Raw genomic sequence first — 12,872 nt, 5'->3', positions numbered from 1 at the left:
ATAAAATACAAACCTCGGTCTTTATAAAGTACAGTAATGGCTTCCACAACTACTGAAAGACACATTATTACTCATTTGTATTGTGTTGGCACACTTAGAAGACCCCAATTAGGGATCAGGACATTGTGCTAAGCATTACTGTTAACATAACAAAACAATGTCCTTGGCCCCCTAATTCTTCACAATCTTAAGATTAGTGGGAACAGGTGCTACAGCAAACAGATGGGGATAGTACAAGGTAACATGGTAATTAGCATAGTAATCAGTGGTCATAGCACACCAATTGCCTAACTAGCATTCAGTGTTTTGCAGGCATCCTGACAGAGGTAAGTTTTAAGGAGAGATTGGACAGACATTATGTAGTTAGGGAGTTCCTCATATGTGTAAGCAGCAGCATGGGAGAAGGCATGAGAATGCTTGTGGGAAAATTTAACTAAAGGACAGTAAAGGCTGACAGCAGCAGAATGAATGATGTATCACTGACTCTTTACAATCAGACTCAGATTTGTACTAGAGATACATATGTACACATTATACCTCAGTTAGTTTGTAAAGTTCTAAGAACCATCACAGCACAGTAAGTTTCACTGAATATGAGAAACATTTAAAATACCTCAGATGCTCACCTTGCTCCTGAAACTTGTCTTGTGAAAAGCATAGATCCAAGCTGAGTGACAGCCATGTCACTGTGTTCATATAGGGTCTCTAGGGACATAGCTGAAGACATAAATAGCTGTGTTATAACAACTATAATAAAGCTCCTCTTTTACCAGAAATGAACCACTGATAAGTTTTATCTAACAACGGTGACCTGGCTAAGTATGTGGATTAGAATACAACTAAGATGAACTTTCTTACAATTATATTTAATTCTTTTCAGTTTTCTACTAAATATATCCATTCCTTATTTGATTAGACTATTCATACAGCTGAGATACAGTGTGGAGGAGAAGTTCCCATTTTCCATATTCAGCAGAGTTATTGCTTACAATGAAAAACCTAAGTAAATAAAGAGACTCACTAATAGTCTATTTTACTGAGGTTCAGCACCAACCAGTTGTGGTTGAAATACCTATTAAACTGAAATAACTATTAAACAGTATAAAAATAAATAAATTGAAACTATTTATAATATAGTATTAAATGCTATCATGTCAGTCTTTTTACTGTCATGATTAAACTAAGCAGAAGAATTGCTTCATCAGAAGCAATTATGTATATAAATACAGAGCCTGAGTCACTACGGCACTACTCCACTCTTAGGCTGAGGAATACCATTGATTTCAATGGTCTCACACTAGCATAAGAAATGGAATGGAGGAGTGAATCATATGCAAGCCCACTGTATGCAAACCTATCTCGTGCTTGCAAATTATTAAAAATATAGAAGATATCAGAAGTGTTGGCTTATTTCAATAGTGAATGGTAATTACCTAAGGAAATAGGGTTGTGTGATGTGTTCAACAGCCTCTCATTGTAGACTTCTGCTAGCTTCCTCAACTCACTTGAAAGATAGGTAAACATTTCCTGGAAAAAGAAAGTAATTTTCAACTAATTTTCTTTGTTGAGTAGTTAATATCAATTTCAGAAAGTTGTCTCTAGAATATATCTTAAAGTATCCATGTGATTCCCCAGTTCATATGTATTAAGCTTCGGCAATTTATGAGAGTCAATGTGTCAGTCTGCCCTTCAGCTGTGCATGGAAGCACCTTCTTTTGTAGATCTCTCCCCGTACACAGAGGGGTGCCAGTTACCTGCCTTCCCTCCTGACCTGATGCAGCAATTCCATGTGGGCCAGCACCTGTGCTCAGGATTCCTATCAATCCCTCTCAGGCGCTGTAGAATTTACACAGAAAAGGTAATCCTCCCTTGAGGAGATTGTTGCAGCAAGGCCCTTCCCTGGATCCTGCTGTGGGAAGGGGCAGGTTGGCCTTGTTGTGATAGAGGCTGCATCGCCAAACATAACAGACCACGTACTCCCACACCACCTCTGGCCTCAGCTATTTACCACCACAGGGCATGGCTGCCAGGAAGCCAGTGCATTAGGGCAGTGTTGCCAAAGCCAAGCCAATACAGGGTTGCAGCCAGGCCGCTGTGCTTTCAGGCAAGAGCTTTACCATAGCTTGGCATACCCTGTCCCCCACAACAAAATGCTGTGGGGGGATTGCCACGAGGAAATCCTTGAAGAAATGGCCAGATGCAAAGCCTTTTTTTATGGTCTTTTACCGGGGCAGAGGACAAACTGGCCCAGTGAAAACAACACAGCAAGAAAATCAAGATATCATTCCTCAATGTATATTTTATATTTCTTGGCGAACACAATATTTAACATTTATTTAGTGTCCTTCATCCTGAAGGAGCCCAAAGCATTTCAAATGTACATAACATATAGCACCACTGAATTGAGGATGGCAACCAACTAGTGCATAGCTCTGGAGGTCAACCAGATGTGGTGGGAAGACAAGAGGGAAATTTTGGCCCATTATGGCATGACAAATTTCTACTCTTAGAAAAGTCCCACAGCATCTTTCATATCCAAGAATAGCAGAGAGGACTATAGCTGTAATATTCATGATATAAGAAGCTGAACCTTTGGTGAAACATGATGATATCTTTGAGAACAAATTCTATTAATAAATAGTCACTTCAAAAATGTAACCCTGCATGATGCCGAAAAATAAAGAGGAATTAGCATTCCTTTCATCCATCTTTTGTAGATTCCCAATACAACTAAAAACTACATTTCAGAGGTGTGCATATTTTGTTCCCATTAATATCTGATAAGGAAATATTCTTGTTTCTGACTAGCTGAAACAGTTGTGTGATGAATCAGAATATTTCTACTGTTTAGCATCACATATTTGAATACAAAAAACTGTTACAATATTAACTCTTAACCAATCAGATCAGATGCAAATCTTTGCTTTTTGATCGGTTTAAAGGTAAAACAGTTGGGGGGTGAGGTGAACACTGTTTTACCTTCACTGATGGTCAAATCATGCCAAACTGCTACTTGCACTGTTTTAATCTGGAACAGCGTTAGTGTAGGAAAAAGTGCAGTTTGGCAACTGCCAACTGTTCATTCCTCTTTTTCTGCATAAGAAGGACAATAGGTCAACAATTGGTCTGCCTTTACATTAAGCAAGAGACCATTGGTATGGGTATGAATGTAGCCACACGCTATATTCTCCTCCACAGTCGGTAATGCCATGAAAATAGTTCCCCTTCCTGTCCTCTTTCTGGGACAAGTAGCTGCAGCTGTTGCTCATGCTTTCTAAACATCATAGATGGGTGTCAAAAGTTCAGATGTCATTTTATCAGACAGTTCCTTTATTGAAAAGGATCACAAAAGCAGAGATGCCTATGTGAATTGCCTAGCTATCCTGGATAATGAATATGCGACATCATGACAGCAGGAAAAAAAAAATCCTGCACATCACAGTTGCTTCATGTCTTCAACTAAACAATTCAGTACTAGTGATGCTCCCCTTGCACCTCAGCACAGAACACACATGGAGAAGAGTCAGAACACCACTCTTCCTAACACCTCCTATGGCCTCTAAGTTGTCATTTGCAGCACTTCACATCCCATCAGCACTCTGTGTGTGTTTGTTTGTTTGTTTTGCAATGGCAAACAGGTTTCAGGTTTGGGTAACCTCATTTCTGGTCATCAAGTATCAGCTTGTTCCTCCTCCTGACCACAAAGATTTTGTTCACCATTCACTTCAGTACAACTGTCCTCTTGCTACTTCTCCCTATCATTTTTTCTCATGGTCATTGCTTCAGCATCCTCATCAATTTCAGGACCTGATAAAAAATTCTCCTTTCTACCATCAGCAGACTAGCATCTTCTGGAAGTGGACCATCATCCAACCCTCTGACATGTACCTCTCTGACTGATACCATTTATATTTGGTAAATTAAAGATACCTTTTTAGGTAGCACCTCAGAGATTTTACACCTGCTTTTCCTGGGCCACTGCAATTAACTGAATTGCAGTGTCCAGCTTAGAGAAATCAACTGAAAATTACCCTCTTAATCACATGGAATGGATTCACTCAGACACACAAACAATATCATGTCACCTACCTAAATGAATCAAGCTACCTTGAAGTTCACTGACAAAATTAGCATGAAGCTTTTGAGATGTCCAGTTAAAGCAAAAAAAACTTGAAAGAAGCTTCTCTGGGCAGTTAGGAGGACTATAAACTTGTGGCAAACCATTGCTGCTTTGTAGTGGCAGTTTGAAATCAAACCGAATACTTCTATAGTTTGAGTACAACAGCTTGCACAGTTTGCAGTGGGCTTTATTTACAATATCATTTTAGAAACTTAAAAGTAACATTTGTTCCTTTATTCAGGCACTTTTTCTTGTTCCTCATGGAAGACAAACACCATATTCATTTGTTATTCACTTTCTTGTCACAATGAACATCAGATACGCTGACCTGGTTGACGGCTTCCTGCTACTCACAATGTTAGTCCGCACAAGCGCCAAGCAGCCTTGCTCTGCCTCACTCAACCACAAAGCTTCCATGCCGTCAGATACAGAGACATGAGGTTCAAGCGGAGCAGGTGGCCATGCTCCTGTGAGATCCGGTCCAGGAGCATTAGGAGGCTGATAAGCTTATCCGCTGACAGGTGCAGGAAGGTAGAGAACTAATGTTGTCACGGCCATGTCCGGGCTACAGGGATCATCCTCGCTTTGTCCCTCCTGACCTTTAGCAGCACCCTGTTGATCAGGGCCATGGGAGGGAAGATATAAAGCAGATTCCTCCCCAGGGAAGGAGAAAAGCATCTGAGAGGGATCCTGGGCTGTGCCCGAGGTATGAGCAGAACTAGGGACATTTTCTGTTGAGCCTAGTTGCAGACAAGTCTACTTGGGGAAACTCTCACTTCTGGAAAATGACATTCAGGTCATCAGGACGAATGGACCATTCATGATGGTTGACGAAGGATCTGCTCAAGTGGTCCGCCAGCTTGTTCTGTGAGCCAGGTAGGTAAAATGCCTCCAGGTGAATGGACTGAGCTATGCAGTAATCCCACAGACTCAACGCCTCCCAGCATAAGGGGGAGGAGCAAGCTCCACCCTGTTTGTTTATATAGAACATTGCCGTAGTGTTGTCCATAAGCACAGAGATACATTTGCTCTGCAGGTGGGATCAAAATGCCTGGCACACTAAGCATACTATTCTCAACTCTCTGACGTTAATGTGAAGGGTCAGTTCGTCTGATGACCATAGGCTCTGAGTAGCCACAAGTGGGCTTCCCATCTCATATCTGAGGCATCAGTGACCAGAGACATCGAAGGAACTGGCCTCGTAAATGACCTCGCACACTATGTCATGTACAGTGGCCATTGCAAGGCGAGGATCTCTGCCAGTGGGATTGTATGTTGCATATACCGACGCCAGCCAGGATTGGAGGGTCTCAGTCTGAGTCGAGCATGCTGTACCACATAGGTACAAGAGGCCATGTGACCCAGAAGCCTAAGGCAGTTTCCTGCTGTGGTGATGGGAAAGGTTCTTAGACCATTTATGAGGGCTTTGATGGCTCTGAAAAGGCTCTCTCAGAGAGAGCCTCTGGCCCGGGTAGAGTTGAGGACTGCCCCTATAAATTCTATTCTCTGCACTAGTGAGAATGTTCACTTCTGCTGGTTTATCAGGAGCTTCAGGTTCGAGTAAGTAGGCTGAACTAGTCTTATGTGCTTTTCTACCAGTTCCCTGGAGCAGCCCCTGATCAGCCAATCATCCAGGTATGGGTAAACCTGCACTCCTGCTTTCCTGAGGGAAGCTGTCACCACTGCCATGCACTTCATAAATACTCTTGGAGCTGTCGACAGGCTGAAGGGTAGCACCGTGAACTGATAATGGTTGTGACCAAGATGAATCGGAGGTATTTCCTGTGGCCCCAGAATATCGGTGCCAGAGCTGTCCCTTGTAGGCTACGGCCAGAAGGAAATGGAGGTGCCGGTAGGGTCAAAAGACTCCTTGCTGCCTCATACATCTCTGGCATCGATGGTGCTGCCAGGGTCAAATCTCTTTCATGGCTCATCCTTAGCGGGGAGTCCATGCATACCAGACTCAATGGTTCCCTCTCTGGGGCCAGAGTCAACAGTGCCATCTGGCTGACAGCTGTCAGAGTGGTCTGGCATGGATCTCATTCTCTCCGTGTTGTTCTTCATTGGGGAACATCCCCAGTCAGACTTCTTCATCTTCTTCGGCACCAGCGATGGGGAGCAGTGCCGCACCAATGGTACCAATTTTCTGGGCACCAGGGAACTGTTACAGTGCTGGATGGTCAGTGGTGTATTGTGCGTCTCTGGAGCCCGAGGACCAAACCTGGATTTCTCCCCCCCCCGGGGCCTCATTCCTCCCCTCCCCCGTGCAGGGCAAGAGGAGTCCCAGCACTGCCCCCCAGCTGCCCAAGGGAGAGGGGAGTTCTGTACCGGGGGAGCAGGGGTGAGGCCAGGGGCAGTGCAAATGCAGGCTTGGCTCCGTTGCCCCCTCTCCCCCACACTTACTCACTGCACGATGCTCACCTCTCCTGCTGCAGCCCCACAGCCTGGCGCTGGCTCAGACGGGGCGGCCTCACTCCCCAGTCGGGGGAGTGGGGTGAGCACCAGGCCAGCCCTTCACGATGCATAGGGGCATGCTCAGAGCCTCCTGCGCCCCCATCCCCTTTGCATCATGCAGGGCTGGCCCAGCACCGCCCACACATTGGCACCTGGGAGCTGGTCCCCCCCTCAGTATGCCACTTTGGATGGTCATCGGTGCCGATGTCCGGCTCTGCTGAGGCTCTCTGACTGAGGCCAGGATGCTCCTAACTGAGAAGATGCTCGGTGCCAGGACTGGTTGTCACTCCAATGTGGGGCGAAGTGCAGCCTCCATTAAGAGGAATTTTAGCCTCCTGTCCCTATCTTTTTTCGTCCTTGGCTTGAAGTTCTTACAAATCCGCCACTTCACCAGGACATGTCCCTCTCCCAGGCACTTCAGGCAGCTGTCGTGTGGGTCCCTTACCAGTATATTCTTTAGGCAAGTCGCACACTGTTTGAAGTCCTGGGATTAAGGCATGCCCTTGGGGCCCCGAGCAGGCTAGCCCCACAGGGCACAGATTCTACATACATTAAGTGTTCACTTTAATTAACTATTTACACTCTATTTACAGGAAAACAACCACTGTGGCATATCACTTATGAAGCAAGAGACAAACAGCGTTCCAATGACCGTCACCGACGGAAAGAAGGAACTGAGGGGGCGTGGTGGGTCGGCAGCTGCCTATATACCACACCGTGAGGGCGCCACTCCAGGGGGGCACCAGAGCCAATCCGGCAGATAACACTAGGCAAAAACTTCCGACGACAGTGCGCATAGCCTGTGCACATCTACATTGGAATGGACTTGAGCATGCATTTGAAGAAGAACCTGGGTACACGCATTTTCATCAAACTGATTGAAAACCTCTGTATACAAATTTAAATGTTCTCCTGTTTTTGTAAAATAGCATGCCCTGCATTTTAAAATTTTTACTTTCCATTTAACAACATTTAGATCGTCAATGAATAAATCACAGGCTAAGCAGTTCACCGTACAATAAATTAATGGCTTTTCAGATTTGACAACCTTTTTTTTTTTTTTTTTTTGGGGGGGGGGGGGGGGAGTGTCAAATCTATAGTTGACCTCTATTATAAAATCTTTTTCTGCTGCATGGAAAATGTATAAGTACCCCAAGCAAATATATACAATGAGTTCATACTTAAAAGAAATGTAGCTGAATACAATTGATTTTCTATGTGGTAGGCACTATAACTCAGTTTTTAAAAGACTTATTATACTAAAAGGTGCATTGAACTACTTACACAGTAAATGTCAGCAAAATTGCTAGAGGAAAGAGTGAATGAAAATGTGAAACACTGTACCACAAAACTTTAGCTAGCTATTGAGGTAAATGCTGTTATATGAAAATTTATTGCACTTTGTCTGGCATTCCAGTTTGATTTTAAAACCCTAAAACAAAACATTGTGTTAGGCAACCTGTAAACACATAGTAAGAGACGGTCTCTGGGCCAACTAATATAAAATGCATTAATCAACATGTGTCACCAGGTCTTAAGTGTGATGATGGAAGTGACAGGGCTAGAAGAGTCTAGAAAGAAAAAACTGCTTTTGTTCCCTCTCTGGAGACAGCCGAACAGTGGTAAAGAAGGTGCTTGTGATCAGTTCTTCCTCCCCAGACACACTCACTGTTTTTGTCCCTTAAATAGACATCAACCTGTCACGTAGGTTTATGAGGCACTTGCACTCTTGGGGTATGTCTACGTTGCAATTAAACACCTGTGGCTAGCCCAGGCTTACTTGGGCTAAGAGGGTTGGGCTAAGGGGCTGTTTAATTCTGGTGTAGATGTTTGGGCTCAGGCTGCAGCCTGAGCTCTGGGATCCTCCACCTCACAAAGTTCTAGAGCCCAGGCTCTAGCCTGTGCCCGAATGTTGACACGGAAATTAAACAGCCCCTTACCCCAAGTCCTGTGAGCCCAAGTCAGCTTGCACGGGCCAGTCATAGGTTTTTAACTGTAGTGTAGACATATCCTCAGATCCCTTCACTAGTCTACCCATGGTCACATGACCACTCCCGCCATATTGCCGTAAACCTCTGGGCCCACCCATTCCATACACACTCCTCTCTCTGCCAGATAACATTTTACCCCTGGAGACAGCTCTCCCCAGTGAAGGGCAGAAACTGAGTAGTCTGGTTCTTGCTTCCCTCTGTTGCAAGAGATTATTCTCCCATTTTTTTATTTTTTTTTTAAATCTGGGCTCTTCGTTTTGAGTTGAGCTCAAATAACCTGAAGTAACATTTGATGTGGATAAGGATAAGCTAAGAATAGACCAAAAAAATACTTGGAGCTTTTTTAAAGCCTCACTTATTTTTTGAGTAGATGTAGGCTGCACCAATATAGAAAGAAGTACTCACTGTCAAGCTATAAATAGCTCCTGCTGAGAGCATAATAGCTCTGCCTCTGCCTTCCCAGAGCATAGTCAATAAACTATCACTATTAGATTTTTACAGTTCAGAAGCAAGCACATTTAAACAAAAAAGGTTCTTATTTCTACCACAAATCCAATAAAAGAAACATTTACACCATACATAAAGTATGTTTATAGAGTATAGCCACATTTTGAATAAAAAGATTTGCCTATTGAATGAAGTTGTAAATATCTACTGTTTTATTCACTTTAGAATCCTAGTTCCAGGAAAATAATGTGATTGCTTTTGAAATATACAGCTATCCAGTAAGGCATTTTATTTGCTAAAAATTACCATATTATTTGTGACAACAAAGCTGACAACAAAACCAACTTTATAGAAAGACATAATTAATTTGTTTAAGATTATTTAAGGGAATGGGCGGAAGGAAAAGCAAGTTGATTTACTTTTGATGCAAACATGCATCATTTCTGAAAATATATACAAATATTCATAATACAAAAACATTACACAATTTATTTCAAAGGTAACACATTTTTTAAGCATTCCATACACCACAGGTCTTCAAACATTAATTGCCTAGATTGCCTCCCGTCTCCGGTTCCCACTCTTAATCTTATTCACAACTGCAACATTCCTGTGATAATTATAGCAACTGCATATGTTCAGCTAGGCTGCCTCTTCCTCCTCCTCCACACATCAAACTTTACAAGAAAGATTTTGGATTCCTGTAGCAACAACTGAAAACAAAGTAGTAGGATCCAGGACCATGTGACCTGCCAGATCTCCACAAACCATCAGCAAGTGGTCTGCTGATCAGTTTGAATACCTTTGGGTCTATTCTAAATAAAGGAATGGAACAGATGCAATAAAAGAAATAAAAGATATCTATCTATTTTAAGCTTAGGTAAGTTACACACAATTTCTGTCGACATAATTACATACAAAAAAAAATGTTAAAAATATTAAGGTGGCAAAGACAAACATTCAGAATTTAGGAAATGGAAGAATCAAGGGTACCTAAGCAAACTTAGATAGGCCCCCTTCAGTGAATGCACTACATCACATCTTGGCCAACAACACAAAGGAAGTCTGTGGCTGAGTCCGAAACAGAACCTAGCTCTTTTTGAATCCCAGATGAAAGCCCTAAAGAACACATCTCTCTTTGTGCAAACCTCGATATCATTCACTGCCCATCTGGGGCACTGAATGAGACAGGGATCCTATAGAACAATAGTATATGATCATGTAATTAAAGACCATCATATAATTCAAGCACACAAAGGAGCTAGATCCAGAAAAGGATTTAGATATCTGTGACTGTAGGCACCTAAAATAACAATTTAGATCCCCAAAATTCCTAATCCTTTGATCTGCCACCTAAATTCCTAACGATAAGGTGCCCAGTAGTCCCCTGCCTAAATCCTTCTCTCTCTCACCCCACTCATGCCTAAGTATGACCATGTGGGATTCTCAAACCAAGCGTTCCCGGACAGCAACGTCTACCACTGTTGCGAAATCCTGTGGACCAGCCTCTGGAGGGGACATGATGCATGCTTCACCAGTGGCTTATACAACCATTTGCTAGGCTGCAGAGGAATGTTGAAAATCAGGAATCCTGAGTTTGAATCCCAGCTGTTAAGGGGATTATAGCCTAGTAGTCTGGAGCATAGCCAGATATATATATTGAAACTTTCATTCTGAAAGGCAAGTGTGGCTAAATGGATGAGACTTTGATCTGCCATGTTAGAGATCTGGGTTCTAATTCTTAACTCTGCCAGACATGACCTTGTGTAACACCTCTCAGTTACTCCATCTGTAAAATAGGACAATCATACTTGTCTGTTTCTTAAAATATGACTATAAAGGTCCTGTTAAATAATAAAGACAATGAAGTGCACAGAATTATTAAAGGCAATCAGTGGAAGAGCTGAAATTAGAATTAATTGTCACCTCCTAGTTACCACTCATCACACCTTCTCTTAGGCGAAAAGGAGGGCTGCCACTACTAGTGTATCTCCATTGTCCTGTTCACTTGAGGTTTATTAGGAGCTGGAAGCACATTCAGTGCAAATTAAATATTCAGAGATTTTAGAAGTAAATGTCTCACAAGCTCTACTGAGTATGTGCAAATGGGGATTTTCAGAGGTTTATGACTACCACATGAATTTTCATAGTAACAGCAAAAGCAATCTCTGACTCCAATTATCCCCTACTGAATTTTCAGTTTGGGCTTCAAACCCTGAAAGTGCTACAGATCTTAAACGAAACAGTTAAGGGGGCTGAGGGGGAATTAACTTACTGAACTTTTTCACAGAAATAACGCCAACTTTTTCTGTTGAACCCAAACAAAACAAAAAAATTCAACTTGTGGCAAGGAGCAAACAGAGAAAACGTCAGTCTAAATGCTTTAAGTTTGACAAAGTTATAAGCAACGGAAACAGAAGCATGTAATGAAAAGTTTCAGGCAAATTTAGGCACTGCTACCCCCTCTACCTATAATGAGGTGGTTCTCAGTTTGTAGAATGTGGCTCTCATGAAAAAAAATTGATACACACAGTTCAGGACTAGCCTATACAGTAACTAGATTACATACAAAAATTACTTACATCAGCAAGTAAACCCTATGTCTTCATTAATTAATTATATTTACAATTTGAACAAATCACAAACTTTCCAGCTCTTTTGTTCATTAGTCAAAATCTAGCTAATTACTGTATGCCAATTTATTTGTGTATCTAGTGACTAAAAGTGTTAGATGGAATTGTATTTGAACAAGAGAGACTATGACATTCAGACTGATTTATTTCACCCAGGTGACGTGCAAATAGATAACGGACAAGAGACACCACATCCCAGATCAATGCAAAATAAAACAATAGAAGATACAGACACCTACATAAAATCCACTCCTCACAACTTTCTTTTAGGTCATGTGTTACTGATAGTTGTAAAATGCCTGAAATTAGATGGTCCAACCTAAAACAAAACCACTGCCATTAACTCTACTACAAACTGTTTTCAAGTTTCAAATAGTATTCCTCCTGTGAGCTGTGTGCTTTTGAAGCCAAATAGTCAGGCCAAACATGTGAATCTTTATTTTAAAAAATTGATCCATTGTTGAAGCAATTTTGTTTTCAAAGTCAGAACCAGCCTGGAATTTGCACTGCTGTTGCCTTCAGAAGTAAAAGATCTATTTTGGAAGTCACATATATTTTTAAACATTGATGTATCTGGTTCCTGAAATACAGTAAAGAATTTTCTAGTTTAGGATCCAGTGATAAACAGGCAAACTGTGTATACTCATATGTGAATGCTCCTGGGCTGAAATGTGACTGTGTTTACAATGAAAAAGAAATGTTGTTGGCCAAAAAACTTACCTTTCTCTCTTTTAGTAGCTGTCTGTAGCCACTTTCACCCAGGGACAGTAGCGTAATGAGGACATCTAAGGAAGGAGATGCTGACGCTCTTCCTGAAGCAATCACATACGGATTATCCTCTTACACATATATTTGTACAAAGAGAGGCATTTATTCACGTTCTTTGTTGTTATTTCACAAAGATGAATCAATCTGTAAATTATTTACCTGGGTACATCTTGCTGATATCCTGGATGAAGGAATCATTGAAGCCAGCAATGATAGCACCACCTACTGGAACCATAAAATTTTTGTCCAAGCTCTGGATGAAAGCATCTATTCTACCTACTCGAGCACCCTAAAGAAAAAAAAAACCACCACAAAATAAAACAAACACACCCCTCCATATACACCTTAGGAGCAAGGATTTGACAGCATCCTGTTGTATTATGTTTAAAAATAACAGACAGTGAATTACATTAATAAAACACTCTCAGAAAATACATCAAAGCTAAAACAAAATTAAAA

The 12,872-nt window shown here is 41.9% G+C and overlaps 1 protein-coding gene across 2 annotated transcripts in view; it reads right to left on the bottom strand.

Annotated features, from left to right (window-relative positions):
* The window catches only part of SEPSECS (Sep (O-phosphoserine) tRNA:Sec (selenocysteine) tRNA synthase), a 61,732-nt gene that overhangs the window by 23,857 nt on the left and 25,003 nt on the right, over nt 1-12,872 (bottom strand). For both annotated transcript variants that reach the window (XM_067562563.1, XM_067562562.1), the window contains exons 7-10: nt 12,573-12,702; nt 12,366-12,457; nt 1,434-1,527; nt 627-717 (exon numbers count right to left, since the gene is read on the bottom strand). In XM_067562563.1, the coding sequence (XP_067418664.1) occupies nt 627-717; nt 1,434-1,527; nt 12,366-12,457; nt 12,573-12,702 (407 nt within the window). The remainder of the gene's footprint in view (nt 1-626; nt 718-1,433; nt 1,528-12,365; nt 12,458-12,572; nt 12,703-12,872) is intronic.

Source organism: Emydura macquarii, unplaced genomic scaffold (assembly GCF_026122565.2).
Source record: "Emydura macquarii macquarii isolate MOO-44397 ecotype Brisbane River unplaced genomic scaffold, CSIRO-AGI_Emac_v2 contig_2448, whole genome shotgun sequence".
Taxonomy (NCBI): Eukaryota; Metazoa; Chordata; order Testudines; family Chelidae; genus Emydura; species Emydura macquarii.
The sequence above is the reverse complement of the archived record's forward strand: the minus strand, read 5'-3'. Positions and strand labels throughout refer to the sequence as shown.